Source organism: Bemisia tabaci, chromosome 1 (genome assembly GCF_918797505.1).
Source record: "Bemisia tabaci chromosome 1, PGI_BMITA_v3".
Taxonomy (NCBI): Eukaryota; Metazoa; Arthropoda; class Insecta; order Hemiptera; family Aleyrodidae; genus Bemisia; species Bemisia tabaci.
Genome location: NC_092793.1, coordinates 79,473,493 through 79,501,048, shown reverse-complemented (window position 1 = coordinate 79,501,048; position 27,556 = coordinate 79,473,493). Strand labels below are relative to the sequence as shown.

The following is a 27,556-nucleotide window of genomic DNA, read 5'->3' as shown; positions in this document are numbered from 1 at the left end:
TATCTATAATCGATCATTCACGCCACGCCACTGAAATTTGAAGGCGAATTGCCGATTCGCTAGAATCATCTCTACTCGTTAGGTTAAAGGATATTACTTGTGTGTTCCGAATAGCACGTGATACCACTGCGCGGCCCTGTACAGTAACGTGTTTTGTCATTAAAAAAAAAAAAAAATCTTGAGGTAAAAAATATATGATGTACCCTAGAAGTGGAATTAGTTTCACTTATCAAAGTAGATGGATTGTAAAAAGTTATTGGAACATTATCAAAAGTTGAAATTAACCAAAAATGAAAAGGAAAAAGGTTTATCTTAACTATTAATCCAACAATTGATGAAAGGTTAATTAAGTTATTTTTCCTTTGCCTTTTTACTCTTGGTAAACTTGATCGAATAACTTTTTACATTCTATCTACTTCGACAAATGAAACTAATTCCACTTCTAGCTGATGTGTAAAAAGAACAAATATTCCTGTTTTTTGTCGTTTGTGGTATATTCATTCATATCGTATACACTCTAGAAATACGCATTTTCGTAAAAGTATAGTATTTTGACATGTAGAAACCAGGGATTCGACCGTGAGACTACAAAAATACGTATATTGGTCATGGTGTTTTAAAAGCTCTGCTCCTATTTTATTTTTTAATAAGGGACCGAACCAATCATAGCTTGAAATTTGAACGAGATATTCTTTACATATGTATAGCGAAGAAAAATCACAGAGGTTTCCAAAAAATTACATAGTATTATGACAGTGAAATGACAGTATAGTAAATTTCAGTAGTTTTTTACGTAGAAAATAATGTAAGACAGGAAGTCTACGATGCCGCGAACCGAGATTCACATACCTTCAGTTTTATCAGCGAATCGTCCTAAGTACCCGTCTATCAGACTTGTCGATCGTCTTACAATATTCATAAAGACGCCGTGTGTAAATCAAAAGAAACTAAATCCATTGTGACATTAGCCGTTTCATGAATGTACTTTTATGGACCTCAGGGCTTATGTCAGAATTGATATGGTTCCTTTTGATTTTAATGGGTCCATAATTATGACAACTACATCAATGCATATGAAGATGTGATTAAACAATTTGTATTTTCAAGAAGTAAACAAAATTCCATGTTTGTTTTTATTTAATCGCTGGGCATCAGGCTGTGTGGACAGAAAAAATGTGCATTGCGCGACCCAAATTCAGGTCATATAAGTCATATAAGTCAGGTCATATATTTTTGAAGTTTTTGGATCCGAAAACTTCAGAGATCCATATGACCTCAACTTCGGGTACCCCGGTGCCACGCACGAGTCTCTTTCTCCGTGTAAAGCCCATCTTTTCCTTTACATGTTTTTTAAACGGTACGATGAACCCTGCTACTATACTGCCGTGCTAAAGAAGAACGCCACAGGAACATTTGATAGTTTCCAAATTTTCTTCGATAAAAGGTTCACTTTTGAGTTTTGAGGAAAGTCATGCATATTTTTCCTTCAAATTTTCAGGGGCTTTAGGTGAAATTGATAACATTTATTGGAAGAAAAATATTTATAAGTTTACCAGGAAATTTGTGTTTTATCAAGAGATATTTGGCAACGTCTGAAGGTTCATGCGGCGTTCTTCCTTATAGCACGGCAATATTATAGGGTTGATTTCGCCGTTTTGTTGATGCAATTTCGCGAGACAAAGGCAAGCTGCAGCCCAAAATAAAAACGCCGTATCTCCAATCGACATGCTTTAATTTTTTTCCGACAAAATGATGTTTCACAAGAAAACTGTTTAATATCCATTCTTCATTTTTTCGAGTCAACTCATAGCATATCTTTGGGAACTCAAACTGAAAGAATGAATCCTTGCGGCAATTAGATTTTCTTGCAAAAGAGTATAGTATGAGTAAAATCACAGTAATTGAGGTACCGCATTTTGCGTGTTAATTAACTAATTTAAATTGGAAAAAGAGAAAGACTTGCCTTTGCATGCTATGTTATTCATTTAAAAGTAAGTCCCTCACTTCAGGGGAAACTTTGCTAAACATGCAAGTGGACATTAGTGCTTTTCCCTCGGCTGATTTATGCTAAATTTTCATTGATTTGATAACACCTGTAAAATTATTTTTTCCCCATACGAGTGCTGCAATCTACTGGTTGTGTTTGTATGATCAGTTCCGCTGATCAGAACGTGTTTATGTTTTGATAACAACTGATAATAACTCGATTAGCTATTTATTTAACCCTTTGTTGCATGAGCTATTCATTGATTGTGGAGAGAAAATCTACATTGTACAGTATGTTTTCAACAATAGAGTCAGTTGCGATTGATTTTTGTAGTTTTTTTTTTTTTTTTTAAGTTAGGAGATCAGACTTTAAATGCTACCCAAAAATCATTTCTTGCTTTGATTCACAATTTAACACTACAGTATAGAAATAAAGTTGAAAACCACGTGTTGCTCTCATGCATGCAATAAAGGGTTAATAATTACGCACTTTTTTGCTTTTAACCTGTTCACTTGTTTAATTGCTCCTGTTTTAATTGTCATGCATTGTAATATTTCATCTACAACCTGTGCTTTCACTGTGTAATTTTGTGTTTAAGTGCTGAGAATGGACTTTACACTGAAAAAAAAATCTCGGTGTATTTACTAAGAAAAGGGTGAAATTACCAAGAATTCGCAGGGTTCTATTTGATCCCAGTTTTTTCTTGGTAAAATTACCATTTATGGAATTGGTAATTTTACCGAGAATCTCGGTAAAATTATTGAACTTTCTCGGTAATTTTACTGGACCTTGGTAAAAACGCCAATATTTTTTATCGACTGTGGTAGAATTACCGAGATAAAATGGCAAAGTTACCGCGAATTGATTACCCAATAAAAGTGGTATTCTTACCTGAAAAAACAGTATAAATACCGGTTTTTAGGTAAGCTTACCAGTCTGTCTTGGTAAAATTACCAATAATTGGTAAAAAAAGTGAGATGGTAAAGGTTCCAACGGACTTTGGTAAAAACGCCGAGAATTTTTTTCAGTGTATGTCCAAAATGTACATCCACTAAAAGAACTTTTAAATAAATAATTTAGCGTGCAAAGGCTCGTCTTTCTCTTTTTTAAATTTAAAATTACAGTATTTGGGATAGAATTACGGCGTTTTGGCTGGGGACAGGAGTGCGAGCCCACTGTGCGCGGCAGAAAAACTTTCCAAGGGGCGCACTTGTTGCTGGAAGCGTCGCGATTGGTCGGCGCCGCCGCTGAAACAATCGGGCGGCTGGTGGGCGGGGCGTCGGCAATGACAACCTGATCCTGGTGGCGGGAGCCGTTGATTCGCTCGCTGCTCGCGCGGGCAATTCGTCACGGATATCGCACGTGCAAACGCGCTTTGTTGCTTTTCGTGTGTCTAATAGCGGCTTCATGCTCGGTATTGTGTCAGTTGTTTAACGCCATTCATCTGCTCAAGTACGAAGTGTGTTTTACTGGATTAGCTCTACCCAGTCACGTTTTCAGTGAAATATTCAATAGAACTTAAAGCGTTTATAGCCGGCTTTTTTGCTCTCGAGTGCATCAAACTTTGTGGCAGATAGTGTGGTTTTCGTCAAAATTATAATTTGTGTCTTGTATTCCCATATGAACACAGGTGTCTTACATAAAGATATGATTGTGATAAGTTGAACTTTCCAAAAGATGTTTTTTAGTTAGTCTTCTGGAGCAAGAATTCAGTTATCTGTTAAAATTGGAAGTTTCTCCGCTTTGATTTAAGGTTCGTACAATATTTCGATTATTAACTACAATCGTTTTTTGAGGGATATGAATACCACTGCTTGATTTCACAAGAATGAAAAACATTTTCGACGTATGAGAGTACAGTGTAAGTTTGAGCAAACATTGGTTTTAGTCCTCAAAAAATTATTGTATGATTGATAGTTCATATAATATACCGGTAAAATATCTAACAACCCTCTTGCTTCTTTTTTCAACGTCCAAAACCATTATATCAAGTAAATACTAACTGAAAGGGGTAGCAATGTCGATTTTCATGGTACAGAAACGATATCGCGATTATGGTGTCGCAAATCTCTTGCTCAACCGAAGTAGTAGCCACGGCTGGTTCCGGTCTCTTAGAAAATAGATAAATTATACTGTAATTACTTACATTTAAGATTATTGAAGTGTATTGTTAATTTCTGATTTTTGAGTACCATTTATAATAATCGTGTAATAACTATTTTCTTTGAATAAAAAAAAAAAAAAAAAAAAAAAAAAAAAAAATCTCTTGCTCATTTGATAAATCTTAGATGAAGAATAATCCGCAGTTATTGAATATTTGACTCTCAAAAATTTTAAGTGGAATTACTACCAGATATAGTTTTTACGTGTGGGTCACGCAGAGATTTGATTTCTGGGATTTTAAAAAAGCAAATTTTATTTTTCTGTTGAGGACATGATAAGTTTTTTACAGGCGTTTAAATACAACATTTCTAAAGCAAAAATTGTCTATACGTCCGGTGCGAACAGCATGTTCGCATAGTCCTGAAAATGTTAGCACACTCCATATTATGGGATCAACCTAATACAAAACGTCTGAGATCAGTAAACTGCCACTTGGTTTATTTTTCTATAGTTTTAATGAATCTATTGTTCATAAATATCCCCCTGATCACCTTTAAGAGGAAACAAACTAAAGAAAATCTAACATTTAAGGAAACATATTTTAGATTCTAAAGACTCAAAAATATGATAACAAACACTGAAGTGTGTAGAGGGAAGAGAATCGATTAATTATTTTGCTGCTAACCGGAAAAAGTATAAACTTAAGTCCTCCTTCCCCTTAAGTCTCTCCCTTTAAGTCTGGTGGACTTAAGAGGACACCCTAGACAAGACCTGATTGATGACAGAGCTATTAAAAAAAGTGTACAACTTTTGGCCTCATATTTGTTTTATCTCCCCATTTTATCCTAACCGTCTCCTTTTTTAAAAATTGAAGAATCAGAAGGGCTCTGTCAATTATCCGGAACAAGGCTTTATTGACCATACTTACCATTAAGAAAACATGTGTGTGAACTTTACATAAGAATGATTTGCTTTTGTTGGAGGATTGAACCACTTCAATTGGGTGTTCGAGATCCTTTCATTCGATCCAGAAAGTGACTTTTTAAAACTTTTCACCCTCTCTACTTTTTTCGTGAACGGGAGGCGCAACCACCCCTTTGCCACCCTCCCCTTGTATCGTCAGTGTTCAATTCATAGCATTAAACTAATTATTGTCCCGTAAGCCAATCAGAATAAACAGTAAACTAAACCTCGACGGTGAAACTCCTTAAACCACGTATCTCGTTTGCCAGGTTTTTAAATATCCGCTCCTATTTTTTTTAAGTACATAAATCAACATTACAACATGTGCATGTAATCAACATTATTCCTTGGAGATTTCTCAGAATTCTCTGCGTAGAAAGAAAAAAAAATCACGGAGATTTTAACGAATTAACGTTGAGTGGTTTTCCATTTAAAGTATGAAGTATGACAGGAGGGCTGCAACGTCGCAAACTGAGATACGTGGTTTTAGAGCTTCGCTGTCGACTTGCGATTATAAACTCCGACGGTATCACTTATGGCATCACTGATATTTCGTTTTCAAAGCTACTCTTGAGCAGATATAACTTGCTCGGTGGCTTTTTTTCTCTGTACTTAGAGTACCAATTTAACGTGCAATTTTTCTGTTATTCCAGATTTCGAACTGCGCTCGCTTTACGTTTCCGGTGCTTGATTGAATTTATCCAGATGCTGAATCTCAAGAGAACTTTAGCAAAGTTCAGGTGGTTTCAACCAATCGATGAACTTCCGGGAATAACTATTGATTTGTAGATAAGATTACGTAGACCCCTCCATAAAATTTCTAATATTTTTCATTTTTGCGTTATTAGAGCACAAAATGTCAAAAAACTAGCCAACTATATAAGAAACATCAATTTTGAGAGGTCCAATAAAATTCGATCGATTAAAGTGAGTAATACTCGAAGAAGAATTATTTTGAAAATCTCGCAACGCACCCAATTAAAACTAGGGGAGCGAGAGAGTAAAACTCAAAGACATCTTTGTTATCAGGGTGACAGTAACCTAACTGTTTCGTGTCTGGAGCTCAGTGAAGTTTGACTGAAGAATTCCTAAAATTTAATTAAAAATAAATCTCATTAAATTTAATTAATCATATTAAATTAACTTTTAATGGACGAAGTAAAAATGAACGGGAAAAGTGTTTTAAGCTCGCCGCAGAGTTTGAGTTCGGTTGTAAGCGCGTCGGATGCACACATCAAGCGGCCAATGAACGCGTTCATGGTGTGGTCGCGCGGTCAGCGTCGGAAGATGGCTCAAGAGAACCCGAAAATGCACAACTCAGAGATCTCCAAGCGACTCGGCGCTGAGTGGAAACTCCTCACTGAGATGGAGAAACGACCGTTCATCGACGAGGCAAAACGATTGAGGTGAGATATTTTACAACTAAATATTTCACGTACGAGTATTACCGCCGTGATAAAGGAAGAACGCCGTATGAACATTTGAGAGTTGCCAAATTTCCTGCGATAAAATGTTTATTTTCGAGGAAAATTGTGCATATTTTTCCTTGAAATTTTCAGACACTTAAAATCAAATTACAAACAAAATTAGGTAAGAAATTGGCAGAAAAATATTCAACAATTTTCCCGAAAATTAGTGATTTGCCAGAGGAAAGTTGGCAACGGCGTTTTTCCTTAGCACGGCAGTATAAGAGCACACGTTACACAGGGTGATCTAAAAGTTCTGGAACACCAGCACCAGGCATAAACTTTAACTTTCGAACAAACTGAGGAAGAGATTTGAAAGTTTGCGAGTACTCATAGGTCAGACAAAACGCCTTTTGGTAACCCCCAAAATTTAAAGGAACCACCCAGAAAACGGGCAAGAACCTTAAGGGTTAAAGGGGTGGCGCGGGACTTTTGGATCACCCCGTAAAAATACGGCCCTGCGACTGCAAATTCGGTTCGCAAGTGGCTCCTTTTGTCACGGAGGATATATATGATTTACATAGTGATCAAAGGGGAACCCAAAGACGTTAACGCAGCATAAAAAAAAAGTTAATTCGTTTGAAACTCGGGTGAAATTCACAAGTTTGATTTCGGAGATCGATCATTACAAGGGGTTTTGATGATTTGTCATTGCAAAAATTCAAAATACGAAAGAGAATATATCGACGGTGTAAGTCGGCAATCACATAACTTGTTTGCGAAGTCTGAAAATCTCCACCACTATGTTATTGTTTGAAAAGAGAACGAATTGACATCATTCCTTGCAATTTTTGCAGAATTTTCTTCGCACAGAGAAAAAAAATCACGGCAGTTTTAAAGAATTGCTGTTGAATAGTTTTCCGTTTAATAAATAAAATATGACAGGAAGTCTGCGACGTCGCAAACCGAGTTATGTGATTGCCGACTTACACCGTCGATATGGTGGATTTTGTAAAAAGCTACGGAGGAAGCTCTTAAGGCTTACTTAGCTCCCCCTCGGTTTTCTGAATTAACCCTTACCTGCTCAGTGGTCAGTTATACTGACCACCTTTTTAAATAATTATTCATGGCCGTTTTGGCGCGACATACCCTTACCAACCATGTAGTTATACTTGGTATATGGTCCAGAATATGAAAAAAAATATTGCCGGGCGATGTTATGTTGGCAATATTGTTTTATCATCTATTGTTTACCTCCGATTCGTTGGAGGTTTGGTGCCGCCGGTGTTATCTCCAGTTTTGCGATTGTCAGTTGCTTGTGCGACGCAAATGGTTCTGATTTAGTAGTAAAATATTAAGTTAGACTATAATGCTGCGAGAATGTCGTTTGGCAATTGAAAAATTCAGAAGTTTTGATTATTTAATTCATGCTTGAACATGGTGGTTAGTATAACTGACCACCGAGCAGGTGGCTATAGGAGCTGGAACTGGATTCTTGTTGCTTTATTTTTTATTATTATTTTATCAGTAATTTTTATGATTATGTTCATTACTTTTAATTATTGACCAAAATTATTATTTTAAAACTGCTAGTCTTATGTGGGAAAGGACCATTATCGTTGCATTTTGAAGAAATGAATTTATTTTATTGTGACTAGTCTTTGATTGCCTCCTTACTTATTCCAGTTACGCTCATATGTTCTTCACTTCAAGCAGTTTTATATATTTCTGCTTTATTTATACTCTTTTATAATAAATTATACATTTTTCTAAGACTAGCTTCACTCAATTTCCAAAAACAGAGACTCTATCACTTACAAACATGTAAGAAAAAGTGAAAAACTTACAAAATCTACGGAGTCAACATTTATAATTCACTGGTAAAGTTAGTATGGAAGGTAAGGGGAGGTCTGCGAGGGAAGGGTTGGGGGCTTGGAGGGCAGAAATTGAATGTCTTGCGCGGATAGGTAGAGACAAGGATCATTTTTTACACAAAAATAAAAAAAACACGAAAATTATATCCACATAGGTGAATAGGAAATTTGCGTATTCCTATCCTGTTCAGTGGTCAGTCATACTGACCACCCTTTTTTGTCAAAATTTCCGGGTAAAAAAAAGTCAAAAAAAATTTGTTTCACTAATTTTGAGTTATCTAGACCCAAGAGGCCTTAGAAAACTCGAAATTTCAAAAAAAAGTTCAAAACTCATAATGTGTGCAGGTAAGGGTTAAACCTAAGTATTCTAAATTCTGATGGCTCATGCGTAACGTGGCATGTCTCATGAGTCATTCCTTTAGGTACCTCAATAATGCGTCTAATCATCCATTCATTTCGTGCGTAACGTTTACTAACGCAAAGTTCGTAATTCTGGTGCCCTGCTAGTATTTGAGCGAGTATAATTTCATTTGACCTTTGCTGTACTACTTTTTGAATAATGACAAAATGAGAGCATTTGCTTCCCCCTCTCACTCCGCAAAAACTGAGCTGTCATGGTCATGCACTACAATCTTTAAAAGCATACAAAAAATTGAATGTACTTTCAAATAAAATGTTGAACTTTCGAACTTTTCCAACTTTAAGAACGGAAATCTTTTTTTGGGATTCACCGCGAAATATTGAAAAAAGCATACACGGCAAATTACTTTGATCCGTCAAAGCTTATATCCAAAGGCTCATGATCACGGCAAACCGAAGGTTTGAAAATCACTAAAAAAGTGTACTCATATTATAATGTATTTATGCTGGCTGCGCTTTAAGTGTGCTAGCTGGCACGTTAATGAATACATGAGGGAAGTCTACCCAACGCGGAAAAATGTGACATTAACGATTTATAAAGATTCTCGTCGCAAAGAAACAATGACATAGGGAGAAGTAGGAGGAATACCAAGTCAAGATTTTGTTCTTAATTGATATACAGCTTCATGAGAAAGGAAATATATAGAAACAAGAACCATTCGTGTGACTTCAAACCGGGAAACACTTTGCAACCTTTTTGGCCCCAATTGTCGCATATCGTATCATAGCTGAGATCAGTTCTTCGTAGAAGAATTATGGCCGTCATTTTAGCAGAAACGTCAATTAATTTCGGGAAAACACTCGCCCGCTTCTTGATAAGTGGTACAATGATCGCGCGACACTCTACTATATAAGTAAAACATGTCACGTACTTAAACAAGACTCCAGTACCGCTCTCAAAGCACTCCCACAACAGTCAGTATATCATGCCTCTGCTCGAATTCAACATTCTAAATAAGTGAAAACTCAAATAATTCTAAATAAGAGTTAAAAAAGATTGATATTTAAAAATTAAAATGTATGCAAAAGCAGTCAATTCGATAGTTGTATGCCTCTTTTAAAAATACAAGTCTTCGTAATATTTTGCTTCTTGGTTTTACATTTTACTGTGGATTCCGCGGATAAAAATAAAAAGGTCAAGATAGGTTTTAAAAAAACAAAACAAAAAAATACATTTCCCCTTCGAAGTTCATGAATCTTGACGCCCTCTCTATTTTGAGAATGCATCAGTTTTCTTCCTTCATTCCTCTTCCGTAGTATATTAACTATACAAAGAGTTAAAGGTATATAGGTGAAAGGTAAAATTAAACAGAATATGACTTCAAACCGCAGCTTAAAAATAATTAACGATGAATTTCCTTCCATCCTATACTTCGTCTAGTCCCTCTTAAACTATTCACAATTACTTTTTCAAGGCAAGCTGACGAACTATTCCGTTTCATTATACTTTTTTACTTCGTAAAAAAATGAAAAATATGTACGCTTCATACATGATCCTTGTCTCTTCTTACTTCGAGCTTCATTCCGCCACCTCACAATGGCTGTTTTTGTCGTTGTGTTGTCACACACGATAGACTGGAGTTGCTATATTCATTAGCAAAAACTTACTCGCAAAATGAGAGGCACAAAAATCGTGACAACGCACCGACGGAAAATTTTCATTCCGCCAAAGGAATGAGAATTCAAGTGGAGAATTTGAATAGCGGACGCGTTTTCATTTCGGAGAAATGACTTTTCAAAGCCACTACTATAATGAGAAGGTAAAAAAAAAATGAAACTCATTGTCGGTACCACAATGAGTGACGGTTGCTTTTTTCAATTCATGGCGCGAAAAAAAAAAAGAAAAGCAATTGAAAAGCGAAGAACGAGAACTGCGCTTGAGACTTGCAACTTGCGTGTCCTTATTTTGACTCACGGCGAAGACAAAAGGCGTATTCAGTGTAGAGTGAGACCTATCTGAAATTAATCGATGCAAATAAAATATGAGAAAAAAAAAACTCTTCATACCACGCGCGAATCAGTTCCCGAGAGAATAGGATAATGGAAAATTTTCGACCGAGAGAATGTGTTTTTGCAACGTCCGCAAGCACGCACGAACCTACTTTTTTTGTTTTTCCACAAGAAGAATCTGATCAAAAGGTATGCTCTCATAATACTTCTTCGAAATTTGCCACGCCATCCACGTATGTCCTTGGTTCACAACAAAAGCTCTTCTGTTCTGTTGGCTTCAACTGAACTCTTTTGAATATCCTACAGTGGCAGATCCAGGCGGCGGGGGGGGGGGGGGGGGGGGGGGGGGGGGCTCGGGCCAAAATAGGAAAAAGGGGGTAAAGAGGGGGGAAGAGGAGGAGCAAAAAATTGCTCCTAGAAACTTACTGAAAATGGTTATTCACGCTTTTGGCTTCAAATTTTGTCAATTTTTCACTATTACTCAACACCGCTGAGCTAAATAGTTCATTGATGAAAATAAAATTGCGCTAAAAAGGTCGTCGATTTTCAACTTTCAGATAATGCACTAATTGTATGCTTACACTGTTTAAAATTCAATCTAGCAAGGGCAAGTTTTAGAAAAAAACTTTGTGAAGGCTCCGCGGACCCCCTTGCTCTGGAAAAATCCCCCCCCCCCCTCGACATCAGCAAGTGCTCCCCCCTCCGACTCACTCTGGCTGAATCCTCATCCACTGTCATAAAAACTTGGATGAGCATAGGGGGACCACGAACAACAAATCGTGTGGGTAGCTCGCTTAAAAAGTGTCGATTTTTTATGAGTAACCAATGAGGTTACCGGAATCATTTTGGATCAGAGGCAATATATATGTATTTCAGAGACACCTCACTAACAGTCTAAGCAATGTAATCAGGAAAGGAAAAAGTTGAGTTTGGAAGTCGAAGCTATTTTTCGCCTATCGATGCTTGATGAGCAACTTACTGAGCAAAAATATTACGTCAAGCGATGCGATGAGTCATCAGTCATTATAAGGCGAATCTGAGCGTTTACTTCCAAGTGTAAATTATACACTATGACAATAATAGCAGTGAGCTGTCTATAAACTGTAGTGTTTCTGCCTCGAACCTCCTAACTTGCGATTGTGGGCTGTAAAGGGTCCACATTGGAGTACTTACATGGGGAGAGTGCGGACACGGCAGTGATTTTGGAGGTCAGGTCATGGGAGCCCTTATGGCCCAAAAGTGCCACCAACTTCTGATCTAAAATTATTAAGAATGAGTCATTAATACATTTGTCACGACTTGTCGTTTGCAAAACACGTCGTCATTTTCCGGGCAAAATATCATAAGCGCCACGCGACGATTCAAAATTGCCGACGCCATTTTATTTATTTACAGTGAAATTGTTGATTGGAGCTGTCCGAAAATTTCGCTGAATTATCCTCGCGCTACTGATAAAGGAGGAGTTGCGTTTTGGGCCTTTTCCGGCCCCACCTGGATTTTGCTAAATGTTTCATATTTTCTAAGTACTAGTTTTAGGTAGACTCTGTGCCAAATATTAGACCGAACGGAGCCCATGCAAGGGCGCAGCAGCGCCTCAAACCCAAAATCCTGGAATCGAAAAACAATTATTTTCGTCGACTTTTTCGACTGTTATCACTCTTCCAGCACATGATTCTTATGTATTTTTTTGCGTACTTTTCGTTTCTGGCCTTTTTAAAGGCCTCCGATAAATTTTAAGGGGCCTTATGGCCCATTGTTGCCATTTTTGGCCCATTTTTAGGGGTTTTTTCCATTTAACACATTCAAAACTCAACTTAATCCAAAAACTGTGTACATTTTTGAAAAGTACGTAAAAAAAAAATAAAAAATGTTCAGTAAAATTTTTTCCTATGTTGCCAAATTTCCGAGAAAATTGGTCCCAAAGTGTCGAAAACGGCAAAAAATCGATAAATCGCCGCGTCTAAGGTTCAAGAAAGTGGAGTACATTTTTCATACTGTACCAGATAACAGCTCTTATCCATCCATACATCATACTAAAATATCATAGTTGTACCTGGATTCCCACGATGTGAAAATTGACCGAGATGTCGATTTTAGCGGCCTTTTTATACTTGAAGGCAGCTCTTTTGAATGTTTTTCGACCTTAGTCACCCTCTATGGGTGTGTACTATATGTATTTTTCTACGTACTTTTCATATCTGGCCATAAAAATGGCTTCCTGTGAATTTTAAAAGGCCTAACGGTCCATTGTTGCCAATTTTCACCAATTTTTAGGGGTTTTTTCAAGTTTACGTGTGTGAAACTTAATTTAATCTAGAAACCGTGTACAATTTCGGAAAGAACGTAAAAAAATACATAGAAATGTGATTTGTACCTTTTCCCTACGTTGCCAAATTTTCGAGGAAAAATCGTCCTGAAGCGTCAAAAATGCCAAAAATTGGATTAATCATCACGTCGGAGGTTCCAGGAAGTGAATTTCAAGTTTTTTTTCACTACAAATAACGTATCGAAAATGGAAAATTGCAATGCATCTCAAGGAACATGTAATGGCGCAGATGAACGTGACAAAATGGGCCCTCAAGGTGCTTTTACTTTATCCTTCACTCCAGTTCACCTCTTTATTCCTGTAACCTCGAGATAATCCTTGGTTCTCAAGATGCTTGCTATAGACCAAATATACCGAAGAACAGAAAATGCGTGGAGAAAGTGTCCCACGATCCACATGAATGTCATAATTCACTTCCTGGAACCTCCGACGTGATGATTAATCCAATTTTTGGCATTTTTGACGCTTCAGGACGATTTTTCTCGAAAATTTGGCAACGTAGGGAAAAGGTACAAATCACATTTCTATGTATTTTTTTACGTTCTTTCCGAAATTGTACACGGTTTCTAGATTAAATTAAGTTTCACACACGTAAACTTGAAAAAAACCCCTAAAAATTGGTGAAAATTGGCAACAATGGACCGTTAGGCCTTTAAAAATTCACAGGAAGCCATTTTTATGGCCAGATATGAAAAGTACGTAGAAAAATACATATAGTACACACCCATAGAGGGTGACTAAGGTCGAAAAACATTCAAAAGAGCTGCCTTCAAGTATAAAAAGGCCGCTAAAATCGACATCTCGGTCAATTTTCACATCGTGGGAATCCAGGTACAACTATGATATTTTAGTATGATGTATGGATGGATAAGAGCTGTTATCTGGTACAGTATGAAAAATGTACTCCACTTTCTTGAACCTTAGACGCGGCGATTTATCGATTTTTTGCCGTTTTCGACACTTTGGGACCAATTTTCTCGGAAATTTGGCAACATAGGAAAAAATTTTACTGAACATTTTTTATTTTTTTTTTTACGTACTTTTCAAAAATGTACACAGTTTTTGGATTAAGTTGAGTTTTGAATGTGTTAAATGGAAAAAACCCCTAAAAATGGGCCAAAAATGGCAACAATGGGCCATAAGGCCCCTTAAAATTTATCGGAGGCCTTTAAAAAGGCCAGAAACGAAAAGTACGCAAAAAAATACATAAGAATCATGTGCTGGAAGAGTGATAACAGTCGAAAAAGTCGACGAAAATAATTGTTTTTCGATTTCAGGATTTTGGGTTTGAGGCGCTGCTGCGCCCTTGCATGGGCTCCGGTCTAATATTTGGCACAGAGTCTACCTAAAACTAGTACTTTGAAAATATGAAACATTTAGCTAAATCCAGGTGGGGCCGGAAAAGGCCCAAAACGCAACTCCTCCTTTCAGTGGAAGATTCAAACAGATTCAACCAACAATTTGTCTGTAAAAAAATAAAATGGCGGCGGAAATTTTGATTCGTCGCATGGCGCTCGTGATATTTAGGTCGGAGGACGACGTATTTGACTTCGTTTTTGCTTACATTCACTTTCTCTCGAATTTCGAATTCGATTTTCTCTCGAAACTTTGTTTTTAGAGCACATGAAAGCTCATTAAATTTGTACGTTTCGACAAATCCGCGCGACACGCGGCGTGGCGGTAACGCGTTAATAACGCCCAAATCAGTAACGCTCGCCCTGGACGAAGTGGATTTTGGAGATGTTGCATGTGTGAGGAATTTGCGATTTGACTACAGATTTCTCTGTAAAAGTTCGCGAGAAACACGATGGTGCCACTGGTTTTCTCTGAAATCAACTCCCAAGTTCAAAAAAAGCTCTCAAGTTGAGGCCAAAATGGAGGGGGTATCCCACGTTATCCTGAGAGTCCACCTCTTCATCAAGGCAAACTCTCCATGCAAAGATAGGGAGCAAATCCATTGACAGGGCTGCCACTTTATTTGGGGGCTCCACAACTGAAAACACGGCAACCCTGCTAATGTATTTACTCCCTATCTTTGCACGGAGAGTTTGTCTTGATGTAGAGGTGGACTCTCAGGATAGCGTGCGGGATATCCCCTCCATTTTGGCCTCAACTTGAGAGCTTTTTTTGAGCTTGGGAGTTAATTTCAGAGAAAACCAGTGACACCATCATGTTTCTCGCGAACTTTTACGTGAGAATCAGCAGTCAAATCGCAAATTCCTCACACATGCAACATATCCATTCAAGTGCATTTTGTTTGGCAACAAGGACTATCCACCGACCATGAGCATTGAAACTGGAATCATATCCACGGCCGCGCGAAGCCGCCCCATGTACCGATATTTGTAATGAATAATTAGGTTACCGGTGAGGGGCGGGAGGGGGGAGGGGGAGGAGCGGTAGGGGGGAGGGGGCGGCCCGTGGGTGGGAGGGCATGCTAATGTTAAAAGGAATAACAAAGCATTATCCGCGCCATTGTCCGAGGCCTCAATCAATTGCTATTGTTGCTTGCACTCCTATCTATGCGCGCATTGTAACTCCAGTGTACGCTCGTACAATGATACAATGACTCCCGCACAGCGCTGCCAATGCAACGTTGAAATTTCTCCTATTAATGGAGAATTTGCGGGTGTCCGAAATTTAATGAATTTCACATTTGAAAAGATACTACTGACTGATCTGAGCACGAAGATACACTGGGGAAAAAAAAAAACACATTGGATTTAGAGTCCAGACTCTTAAAAACATCGACAAGAAAAAGTACTCTTGATTCAATCAAAATCTAGCTTAAATCAAGAACCAAGCCTCTTAATTTAAGCGGATTTCCTTTTGATTCAAGCAAAAATCCGATTGAATCAAGAGTATTTTTTCTTGTCAATGTTTTCAACAGTCTGGACACTAGATCCAATGGAGGAGGACATACATGACGAAATGGCCTAATCTGTTGAAATACATGTGTTTAAAATGGCCTAATCTGCTGAAATACATGTGTTTAAATAGGAAAACACAACCTGATGATGCCGGAAGGCGGTAAATTTTCTAACCTTTAAATGTATTTACCTAACATTTCTAAAAACAGAAAAAATTATTTAAAAATAAAGTACTACTCGGTTCAGTATGCTCTCATTCTCCATTCGCACCGTTTGAGTGATAAAAGAATTTCTTCACACGTCTCTGCCTCAAAACGAGCCGGAAACGATGCGCAAGTCAAGGAATTTTCAATCTCGATAGTAGTGAGTCATTGATCAATTACTACATTTAGCGCACATTATTGTACCTGTTTAAAACGGAAACCGGAAAACAAGTGAATATTGCGCTTCATTTGGCAACCTAGCTAAGGACCCGTCGCACATTTTGAAAGCTACGCCAAGCGGTGAGCCAGATATCGTTCCTGCATGGAAAGTTTCGTGTCGAGGCTGATCTGGCTTTTAACTTCTGGGTTTCGGATTTTCTATCCAGACCGAATGCGCGGCCCGGTTCACGGCTGCCAGTTCATAAATAGAGCCGACATCGATTCTAGAATCGATGTTTTGAATGATCCATGATCAAGTTCCAAGGATCTAGATCAAATCGATTCTGACGTGTTGAACATTCGCTGAGATCGGCTCTTTTCTTAGGAATCGATTCCAAATTACCTCAAATTCCGCATTTAAATCGGCGATATCCCGATAATGGCGACACATTTTTCGACACAAGTCGATCCGCTGAACAAGGACTCCTTCAGGGTGGCAAAATTTCATGAAAGATAAAATCTTGAAATTTCACGTGAACTTCTTCATGAAATTTCAGAAATTTATGAAACATATGGGAAAATACCGGTTCCTTTTCATGTTTCGTAAAATGTAAAAATTGTAACTTTATTCTATTTGTGTGTGTTTGAGTGCGGGTTGCATACTTCAGCCCCTGAAAAATATGAAATATTTCACAGCCTCCTGAAATTTCCAATATTTCATTTCTTTATTACGTTTCATGCCATCCCTGACTCCTAGACTATCGTCTGTAGATGACTGTAGGTTTCTAATGAAGTCCAGCACCCGGAACTCTCGGCCTCTGAGCCCAGAACGGACACTTATGTCTACATAGCCCGTAACTTTTTTTCAGTGAAGCCAAATAATCAAATTAAAACTAAAAAAAAAATTAGCAAATTGCACTCATAATTTGACGGAAACAAATTATGATTCACAGCAGACACATCAATGGCAATACTGAGAGATCAGATCTCGTCCGATTGTTTCCCGACGTCACAGATCGGATCTGATGAGGCGAGTGCACAGATAGGAGGTCGCATCTCATACCCTCTTGACGTCACACAAAATGACGGCTCATATCGCAATGCAACCACCATTGATTATGCGCTTTGCGGATCGAATCGGAAAGATTGGATTGGATCGGAACCTCACATGACAATTTCGGTATACTTGATTGGCTTAATCATCTGACGACTAAGCGAGTCGCGCCGTGGTGAGGGGGTGGCTCCATCATGGAATAATAACCAACCAGAAAAGCATGCAGACCGTCAATTTATTTCGTACAACCACGTGCGGTCGATTTTTTCAGCAAACTTGAGATTGTTTCCGTGGAGAGGAAAGAAACTGTGTGTAAAGTGAGGACTACAAGATAAATTTTTAAAATACCTGGGACCGTTTTAGAGGAAATTGGATAAGTTGAATCAATAAATTATTAAAAATGAAAAATCATCACTATTATGTCCTCATTAGCAAGTTTCAAAAATACTCATCTCATCAGATAGATTTCTTTTATTTTAGTCGTATGATTTCTTTCATTTTGTTTTGATCCCTAGTTGTGTGTTTCAAGCACTTAAGTCGGTTCACACATGCTCCCCTATCAAATATAAAAGAAATGATGTTTCTTGTGGCTTAATGTTACTCATTCTAGTCAAAATCCACTTCTTTCTTCTAGTCGCACCAAATTTTTTCCAAAAATTCCCCCAAATTTGTTTTGTGCAGTTTTGTTGCATAGCAGAACCTTCCTGGATCCGGGTGTTTTTTTTTTTGGAAATTCTAAGACCATCCCGTGCGAAACATTCACACACACCAAGTCAAACGTTTCATATTTTTCAGCCGCGTGGCAACGCTAGAAAGCACCCTTTCAACTTTTCCACACCCTTGTTAAGGGTCATTGATGAGGGTGGGCGTGTGCGGTTATACGCCTTATCTGATAAGAAACTTCGCAGTTGAAGCTGAGCCAGCTTCTATGTTTCCCCTTATGTTTCTTATTTAGCCTCTGTAAAATTTGTTTTGCTGACTAATTTAGAAATTTGTGTTTTTTGCTCTTGAATGAATGATGGTACAAATGCGAGATGGTAAAATACAATGATGAACTCTGCCTATAAATGTATAAATTAATGATTGTCGCCTCTCTCATTAGCTCCTTGCTCTGAGTCTACCCTGTAACAAACGATTCGGTATTTTGGAGCATTGAGCATACTTAAAAGCTTTTTATCAAGAAATGTCAGTATTTTCTTCTAAGGAAAAAAATAAAATAACAAAAGTAACGTTGTATGGTTTTTTTGCACTTCTCACATTCTATTGTAGAAGCTTTTAAATCTCCACCATATATATAAGGACATGAATTATAGCAGTTAAGATAGTGACGGAGCACTGTATTTTACAATCTTATCACATGTACAATTCGGGCCACTTTTATATACAGAAGAGTCACTCTTACAGCTATCTCTGGCGCTCTGCGACGCCTAACCGCCTAAAAACCCGCCCACAAGTCATCAGAAAGTTGGCACTCCCTCATTTCGGGCCACTTTTCCTAGTGTTCTTTTTCCTGTTTGAATTTTAAGTCTTTCGTCTTTCAACCTTTACCGTCTGGAAACTTCACAGAGTGGAAAAATTGGGTTTTAAGTCCACATCGGTTGATGGCTCTTGCATTTTTGCGCACCCCTCCCTTTAAAGTGGAAAATAGAAGAGAAAAAAATCGATTATAAAAAGAGAGAAAATACGCATTTCCAGTCGCCTCTGGACAGTCCCATTTTTTAATGATCCTTTCCAGAAATTACGGTTCAAAGTGATTAATACTATCCCAGGCACGCAAATTACAAAATTGCGATGATGAAATCGTGTAGACATTTAAAAAAGGACGCCGTTTCACAACGTACATATATTTTATCATGGGAAAAGGAGGGCTCGGGACATTATTTTCAAAACTGTTCCAATTTCATTTTCCACACGTAAAGTGGTAGGTAGATAGTTTTGTTCATCACCAGTTACAAGAATTGTAGGACAGGCAAAAAAGTAGACGATTCGCGGATTCATTCACTGGATGAGTGTCATCACTGCTCTCGGAACTCGGAATGAATATCGAAAATGACTTGTCATGTATGGCCTCAATGCTGCTTTGCAGCCTCAAACAAAGAGGGAAAAAATGGAATTGTTTTTTATTTTATTTTTTTCCCAACCTCGCACACGTCTGATCACTTGTAGCGCTCATTAAACGATGGAATTAAAAAATAGTATGATGGAATAATTAAATGGAAAAACCCTCTCGCTCTCATTTCAATCATTTCGTTTTTTACGCTGAGCGTAGAAAACACAAAACTCTTCATTTTCAAATAATTTCAGTTTTATTGATATTTTAAACACACGAAAAAAAGCTATGAATACTTACTTACACAAAAATAAAAAAATCCAATCTATACTGGCGCTGTCGATACTTCACATGCAACCTATTCATGACAAAATCTTACTTTTCTGAGAGGTTAAGTTATTTTAAAATTCAATAACAGGCGGGTCTTTTAAGCGCAACGAAGAATGTGTCAGAACATTTCTATTACCTGCACATTATAACAACATTTTTTTTAACAGTGTAATTTAATAAATTCGATCAAGATGGTAATATTTGCTCGGAATTTTTATATTGACAATGTTTGAAGATATGCTTGTCGCACCGTAATCAATATTTTTCTTTCGAAGGGCGTTTTGTCTGATATGGATAATGAGAGGAGGAAAGGTGCGTACACAGCAAGCCAAAGTATGTAATTACGTAATGAGCTGCAAAAAATTTTCAATCCCGACTTTAGAATTATAATGCTAAGAGAGGTGTGTATGCACTCACTCTTCGGCTCTAAATTAGTATGGTTTTTGAACTGTTTGTTGCCGCAGATGAAAATTTGCACTCCTCCTTCCCTAATTTAAATTATTGTTGTGCTTGAACTCTCGAGACAGACAGCTGCGCAAAAGCTGTTAATGTGTCGATGATTGAAAATAGAAAAGGTATACATGAAGTGGGACCAGAAGGAAGAGAGCAAGACTAGGAATAAAAATGATGGAGGGGAAATATTCCAGAGGAAGGGCTAAAGATCAAAAGGGAATCGAGTACTTCGACCAGCGAATAAATTAATTATTTTTATGCTCTTGTTTTGCAAAATTCACCTTCAAAAGGCAATTTATTTAAATCTATTTTTTTCATTTCCTCTCATTTTCATCTCTTCAAAAAGTTTGATGCGCTGAATAGGGTTGAAAAGGTGAAAATATGGAATGAGAGAAATCATGGAAAATATTTCTCAAAGAATCGCCATGAATTCCATGCAGAGTCCGCGGGGAAAAACGTTGGGATAAGTTGGTTGTAGTAACTAAAAACGCGAGAGTGGTTTACACGAATGATACAAATTTTTTGATATGCAACGACCACTCAGCGTCTTTGTAAGTTGATGTAATGAAAAATATACTATTCGGTCTCCTATGAACCTTTTTAGATAGTTTCTGATAGTCACAACAAAGGGCCAAGGGCTTGCGAAAAAGAAAAAGAAAAAGAAAAAAAGAAACAATAAAAAAAAACAATACAATAGAAAAAGAATAAGTAAAATATAAGTAAAAATTGCAGAATGCAGAGGAACAGGGATCTCATCACACCCTCGCAAGACGCTTTCCTCAACAAAAAACGCTCTCTTCAATATACCTCCAACTCCGAGCCCTCAGATAAAGCCTTGTCTCCAACGACGTGCTCTTTATCAATTTAAATAAATACCGCTTTTTCGGCGCTCTAATATCATTTTCCACGCATCTAGTCCATATTAACGACGACGGAAAATAAAGAAGTCACGAAAGCAAGGAGCAGAACGATGCGGCATTCTAGGAAGGCGGGTGGAGGGGGCCTCATGAGTCAACAGATTAGTGTATTCATGTTCAACGCTGTTATCTCCCACTCACACCTACCTCCCCCTCCCCCCGCAATTCCATACCGTTCCCCGCGTCCTCACCTAGTTACGATAGCTCGAACTTCGAGTCCCTGCCTTCGAGAGGTGAACGATTCGAGAGTTAGGGACTGAAGGAGTGAAGAGGCTACCTCTCCAGAAGATGATAACTATACTTGGGTGCATTTTCGCTACCCAACCCCTTGGACACCAGTCCTTTTTGACTATTTTTTAGAGAGGGTGCGTTAATGTTACTCGTATAAGATTAAATTAATGACATCGTTTATCAGGGGATCGAGTCATGGCTCATTTATGCATCACATGACTCGTCGAGATCGCGAGTTTTTGGTGTCCTGTCTTTTTCAAAATAAACGGTTCAGCTGTTAACTAAACTGCATAACGTCGGTGCCCTTCGCCCAAGCGACGCCCCCAAATGTAAGGGAAAGGGGCGGTTGAGAAACTTTTCAGGTGTTCCTAAAACCGGCGTGCTAACAGTGATAGGGCTTGACAATCAGCACTATTGTCCTGAGCAGCTCGTCAGTCGTCGCTCTTCAATAATGGCGTATCTAGATTTCCTCATGAGCCCCGAAATGCATGGATTTATATGTAAAACAAGGCTCAGGTGGAAATTGAGATACGCCCTTACGTCAGAGGGGCGACGTAATGGGAGCGTGAGAATGGCTGAATGAACTGGATGACGAGATGTATCACGTCATCACCTGATTGCCATGTTTGAGAAAAAAACACTTAGATCGGCAACGCACGCATGAACATTGCACATAGTGAACAATTGAGACTAAAAAATCTTCATTTCGGTAAGAATCGAAGATAACCGGGGGGTTACTGGTTCCCGGAGTCGAGGTCATGCCGTTGCAACGGTATCTCACCGACCAATACCAAAATGTGGTTGATTTGTTATGGGATCTGAAAGAATTGAAATCAAAATACGGCTCGGGCAACTAAAGATTTAGAATGTTTTGAGTGGAAATGTCCGGGAACTACATGTTAAAATCCACATTTCCTTCAACGAATTCTTTTCCTATCACAAAAAGCCCTTTATTTTTTAAAAAATTCTAGGATATACTGATTTTTTTTTTCAAAGAAATTTCCCTTTCGCTTCTAGCTCATTATCTTCTTGGTTTCTTGATTTCAGGAAAAGTGAGATCCATGTTGATCGAATAGGTACACCAGGCTTTGGCGCTTTTAAAGAGAAATAGGTTCAGAAATCGGAAACAAAAAATGCTTAGATCATGCCAAATTTTTTCTGAAATTTTTTTCACAGGTTACTTATTTTCCTCTACGCGAGAGAAATTGCCCATTTTAAACGACTTATTCATTTACTTGAACATGTTTGAGCGTAAGAAGTAATTAATGTTTATTTTTTTTTATTATTTTTTTTTTCTTACAAAAAATCCTTGACGGGAAAAGGAATGTTTACCTCCGTCTTCCGCCAATTCAGATCGAAAGTTGAGGAGGAATTTGATTTAATTTCTTTTTTTGAAAAAAAAGAAAAGAGGATCGAGCAAGACCCATCCTGTGAGAATGCAGGGATTTTTTTTCATTGTTTTAAAAGCTAATGGGATTCTTTAAAGTAAGGAGGAACAACATCGAGGATTATGGCGTTGCGCCCTTAAGGTTGTTCTTTAAAACTGCGAGTATGTATTGTTCATCTTAAAAAATGTTTACTGGGAATATTTGCACTTTTATTTAAAAACCCTCAAGATTTGAGACTATCCGACGGGTTTTGATAACTTGACAACAATAAACTTGACACCAGTGTGCAAGAACTTAAAAAGCCGTTTTAAAGCAAAGTTGCTCGTTAATTTCTTGGAAGCTTTACTGAATCAGTGACAAACAATATCATCCGAGACCACACCTGTCCAATCACGAGAGACTACTAGCAGTGGCGAGCCGCGAATGATCGATTATCGATATCTCCCCATTTAAAACTATGGAAAAGAATCGATTTTTAAGACGTTCGTTTCAAACACCCTGTTTATCGATCCTTTAACATAGGTTTAAATGACAGATCAAATCGATATATTGCAAAGCTCGCCACGCCACTGACTACCAGCGTGCTTGAGGAACACTCGGTTGAGATTACGCAAAAATTCAAAATAATTGTTACTTGGACAGATTTAAGCAGAATTATCCTAACTATATCACAAGTTGCCTAATTTCCCTTTATATTTTACTTTTTCACCAGAAAACTAAGAGAAACTCTAACATGACATTTCGTGGAAATATTAATAATATATGTAATTTCTGAAAATTTCAGAGAAAGTTTCAAGGCGTCGTGTTGCCTAGTCCTCCGATAAAAAATTGAAAAATGAGAGAAAGTTGGACGAAATGAAATGGAGTCCCTTGTGCAATTGGGAACTACAGTTTCTTGTTTAGTTTAGAAGAAACGTATGATCCATTAGTTTCCTAAGCTACATAAGTGATTTAACGAACGGGCCAGAAATTGTAGTTTCTAATTGCAAACTGAAGTTCAAAATGCAGTTGGACGTGGAGCGCAAATCAATTCATCGTTTACCGGACGAAGGAACATAACTCCATTCCAACGTTGCAGAATTGACCCAAAGAATTCAATTTTTCACAAGATTGCACTTGTGGAATTCTTGTCCAAAACTTTTATGATTTTTGCGTGAGATTAGAAGAAAAATCCGTGAGTTTTTCAGTTGAAATTGCCCAACATCCTCCAAGTAAAAATGTAATTTACAAAAGGAAATTCGGCAATGTTGATATGTAATTACATTCTTCCATGCGAATTTGTACACACGCTGAAAAAGGAGCAGATGCTTCATTTTTCACATTAACCTTACCTAAATGAAAAAACACAGATTTTTACTCCTAAACTAAAAATTAGGTATGCAAGCCTTCAATTAGGCTTTATTTCTACTTCTTCTTTCTTTACCTTCTCTTTTTTCTGCTTTTTCTTCTTTCCACTGCCCTCTTACGCCGCTTGGCGCTCTGTCACGTGTAAGTGCCCCACTTTTGCCTTACATTCTCGATCTCGTTCAGCGTATGATTACATTTAGTGATGCAATTAGAAATAAATCGTGAAAAAGCTCTCCTCATGGTAGGTTCTGTTATTTACAATCTATTTGCAATAAATAGTATACCTGAACGTACCATAATGTCTTAAATATTCATAGTTTTAGAGGGGTAAAACTGAAAACTCAGATGACCGTCATTTTAAAAACGTCAAAAATAAGAATTAGGGTATCCATTTTGTACATGGGCCACTTCCAATCCAAATTTGGCAATTAAACGAGATCTCGAGTCCTCGATCCCGGCAGAGGATTCAATGTTACGCATGTGCGGACAAACTAGAGGCTACAACCGCTTCGCGGTCCAACCCCTCGAAGCGCATCGCGACTCGATCTTTATGCGTTACGCGTCACTCTCATGTTTCACTCGCATGCACTCATAGACTACATCTCAGACATCTCACCCATTCGTGAGGATTTCCTACGAGCTTAGAGTTTATGAACAAAAAGGTTTGGTCAATTTTACCGAGAGGAAAAATAAAAAAAAAGCATAAAGTGGCAATTTGTGTTTTTGTTTCTTCTTATCATCGCAAAATTTTAATTACTTGTTCTCACTTTGTAAATCTAAGCTGATAAGTAATGTTTCGTCGCCCTCCTGACATGATGACGTAACCACCTTTTGCAATGAGCCCTGTCTTCCATATAACTTACTGCCTTCCCGGGCTCATCTCTAAGTGTAGTTACGCTGTTTTGTCAGTCGAGCAACAAATTATTTACTGCTGAATTATTCTTGTGACGTCGCTGACGAGATTATTTTGTTTTGTTGTTGCAGGGCCCTGCACATGAAGGAGCATCCAGACTACAAGTACCGGCCGCGACGAAAGCCGAAAACCCTGAGCCCGAAGAAGGACACGAAATACGACTACAACCTAGATCTGAGCCGGAGCCTCCTCTCGGCGCCTCCCCCGGCCTTGGGCCCCGATTCAGACTTCAAATTCCCGCGCGCCCTTTTCCCCTCGTTCCACTACCCTTCCTTCTACAAGCTGAGCGAGGACGCCCTTCCGGACCTGACCCTGAACAAGAAGTTCGCAGCCGACTGCCTGGCCCTGCAGGCGATCTACGGCTCGACGCTCTACTCGCAGGCGGCGGCGGCGGTGGCCGCCTGGCCGAACCCGTGCGTCCCGTGCGGGTGCCCCTCCAAGTCCCCCTCACCGCCCCCCGGCGAGGAGATCAAGCGGCCCATCCCGCTCCTGGTCAAGCCGGAGGAGCGCTTCTCGCCGACGCACGTCATATGAAAACCGCTCCCGGTTCTGCCCGAGAGGGGGAACCGCTGGCCTGGACCCGCCCCCACGGCGCCCTACTGGTGGCCGCTCAAGCCGCCCTCCCCGGAACCCGCGCCCACCCCCGAGGAGGCGCCCTCGCCGAGGCTGTCGCCCGAATGAGACTCGGGAAATCCTCGCGCTCTCTTGGATCTCCAGTTCACCGCAGCTCCGTTCAGAGGGATTTAAAGTCAGGGATAAAAAGTGCGGATGCCCTTGGACCGCGAGTCAGTTTTCACAGGAAAGGTGTTATTTTGAAAAATTCGTGCTGATTCTATATCACCACCTGTGCACTGGAAAAAAAAATTACATTGGATCTAGAATCCAGACTCTTAAAAACATCGACAAGAAAAAATACTCTTGATTCAATCAGATTTAAGCTTAAATCAAGAACCAAGCCTCTTAATTTGAGCGAAATTCCTTTTGATTTAAGCTTAAATCTGCTTGAATCAAAAGTCCTTTTTCTTGTCAATGTTTTCAAGAGTCTGGACTCTAGATCCAATGTGTTTTTTTTTCAGTGAGAGTGGTGATCCAGACCGGAAAATGTTCGATTGAAATAACCAGAGAAGCCGATTTTTGGGCCAATCTATTAGGTGAATTCCCTCAACTCTAGGATTTTTTGTTCAATGGAGTTCTATATTTTACGATGAGCATCATGATCTGGTCTTTTCCGATTTTTCCGGCTCTTACACTGGAAAAAAAACACATTGGATCCAGAGTCCAGACTCTTGAAAACATTGACAAGAAAAAGGACTCTTGATTCGATCAGATTTAAGCTTAAATCAAAAGGAAATCCGCTCAAATTAAGAGGCTTGGTTCTTGATTTAAGCTTAAATCTGATTGAATCAAGAGTATTTTTTCTTGTCGATGTTTTTAAGAGTCTGGACTCTAGATCCAATGTGTTTTTTTCCCAGTGTATACTTACTAGCCTAATAATGAATTTGAAGGTCGATTTTGGTGTCAAATACGGATTTTTCAGCATTTGACCGCAAACTCGCATATTTTACCCAAATCAGCCATCAGACCCATGTTTTGGCCAGCACTAAAAGCAAAAAATAAGGAATGACCATCCTGATGCATTCCGTAAAATATAGACCCCCAATGAGCAAAGAGAGAATTCTGGGTGTGCCCAATATCAGCCCTTAGCGATACCCCTCCTTTCAAGAGACAACAAAGTAAATTTCAGGGAGAATATTCCCGAAATGTTGCAATTTTGGTCAGTTTTTGGATAACTTTACTTTCTCGCGTATAATATTTCCATCTCGAAGGGGGGGGGGGGGTGAAAATGCCTCAAGTTGATTCGAAATGCACGTTTTCATTGGTTGATATATTGACGTTGGTACACATACCAAAGAAATCAATCTCGATTCTTGTAAATTTTTTTTGTAAATGTACACTCACGGATCCCTACACTATCAATCATCTTTTTCTACACAACAGTAGAATCCTAAAATTAAGTTGTTCCCTGAGGATGTGACTTCACCCAATTGTGATTTTAATCTTTGAAGAGTTTGAGAGCGTTTCATATCTCAATTATGTAATCTGTAACGCAGGTTCTTCCTTTACTTTGTGATCTAATTTTGAGCTTTCGACGAATGGTGGTTGAAACGGCCATTCCTCATATCTTGTGCAATCTCAAAAAATCTCACGAATTCAAAAAGTGAGATACTACCTGAGTCACGCTGTTATTTCTACCTTTTTATTCACGCTGTGTATTAATTAAATATTTATTATTATGTGTTTGCAAACAATGGTGCAGCTTATGATTCAAAATTGATTCATTGCTCGTGAAGTGAAGTTTCTACAGTATCTAAATTGTATAAAGTATTTACTAAAAATCCAAAAATCCTTTGTTCCGAATTCGTCCTTCGCAATATGTATATTCTCTCATAAATTGTAGTCATTCATGGTATGACGTCGGATATTGAGCGAGAAATAATCATTTTGTGTAGTTTCCTTTGTATCTCATTACTGTACATAATTCGTGTATCTTTGTGTTATTATGTTAAGTTTCTTTTTCTATTATTAATAAATATGTAAATATCTCTGACTTA

General features: G+C 38.4%; 1 protein-coding gene across 1 annotated transcript; it reads left to right on the top strand.

Moving 5' to 3' along the window:
• The first annotated feature begins 3,300 nt into the window (after positions 1–3,300).
• On the top strand, positions 3,301–27,556 carry LOC109044069 (transcription factor sox-3). Its single transcript, XM_019061573.2, has 3 exons — positions 3,301–3,740; positions 5,707–6,459; positions 25,016–27,556. The coding sequence occupies exons 2-3, from the start codon at positions 6,203–6,205 to the stop codon at positions 25,476–25,478; spliced, it is 720 nt and encodes a 239-aa protein (XP_018917118.1). The 5' UTR covers positions 3,301–3,740; positions 5,707–6,202; the 3' UTR covers positions 25,479–27,556.

Coding starts and splice junctions, on each gene's coding strand:
- LOC109044069 (XM_019061573.2), top strand. CDS start 6,203: ATGGACGAAGTAAAAATGAACGGGAAAAGTGTTTTAAGCTCGCCGCAG. Junction 6,460..25,015: donor GACGAGGCAAAACGATTGAG/GTGAGATATTTT, acceptor TTGTTGTTGCAG/GGCCCTGCACATGAAGGAGC.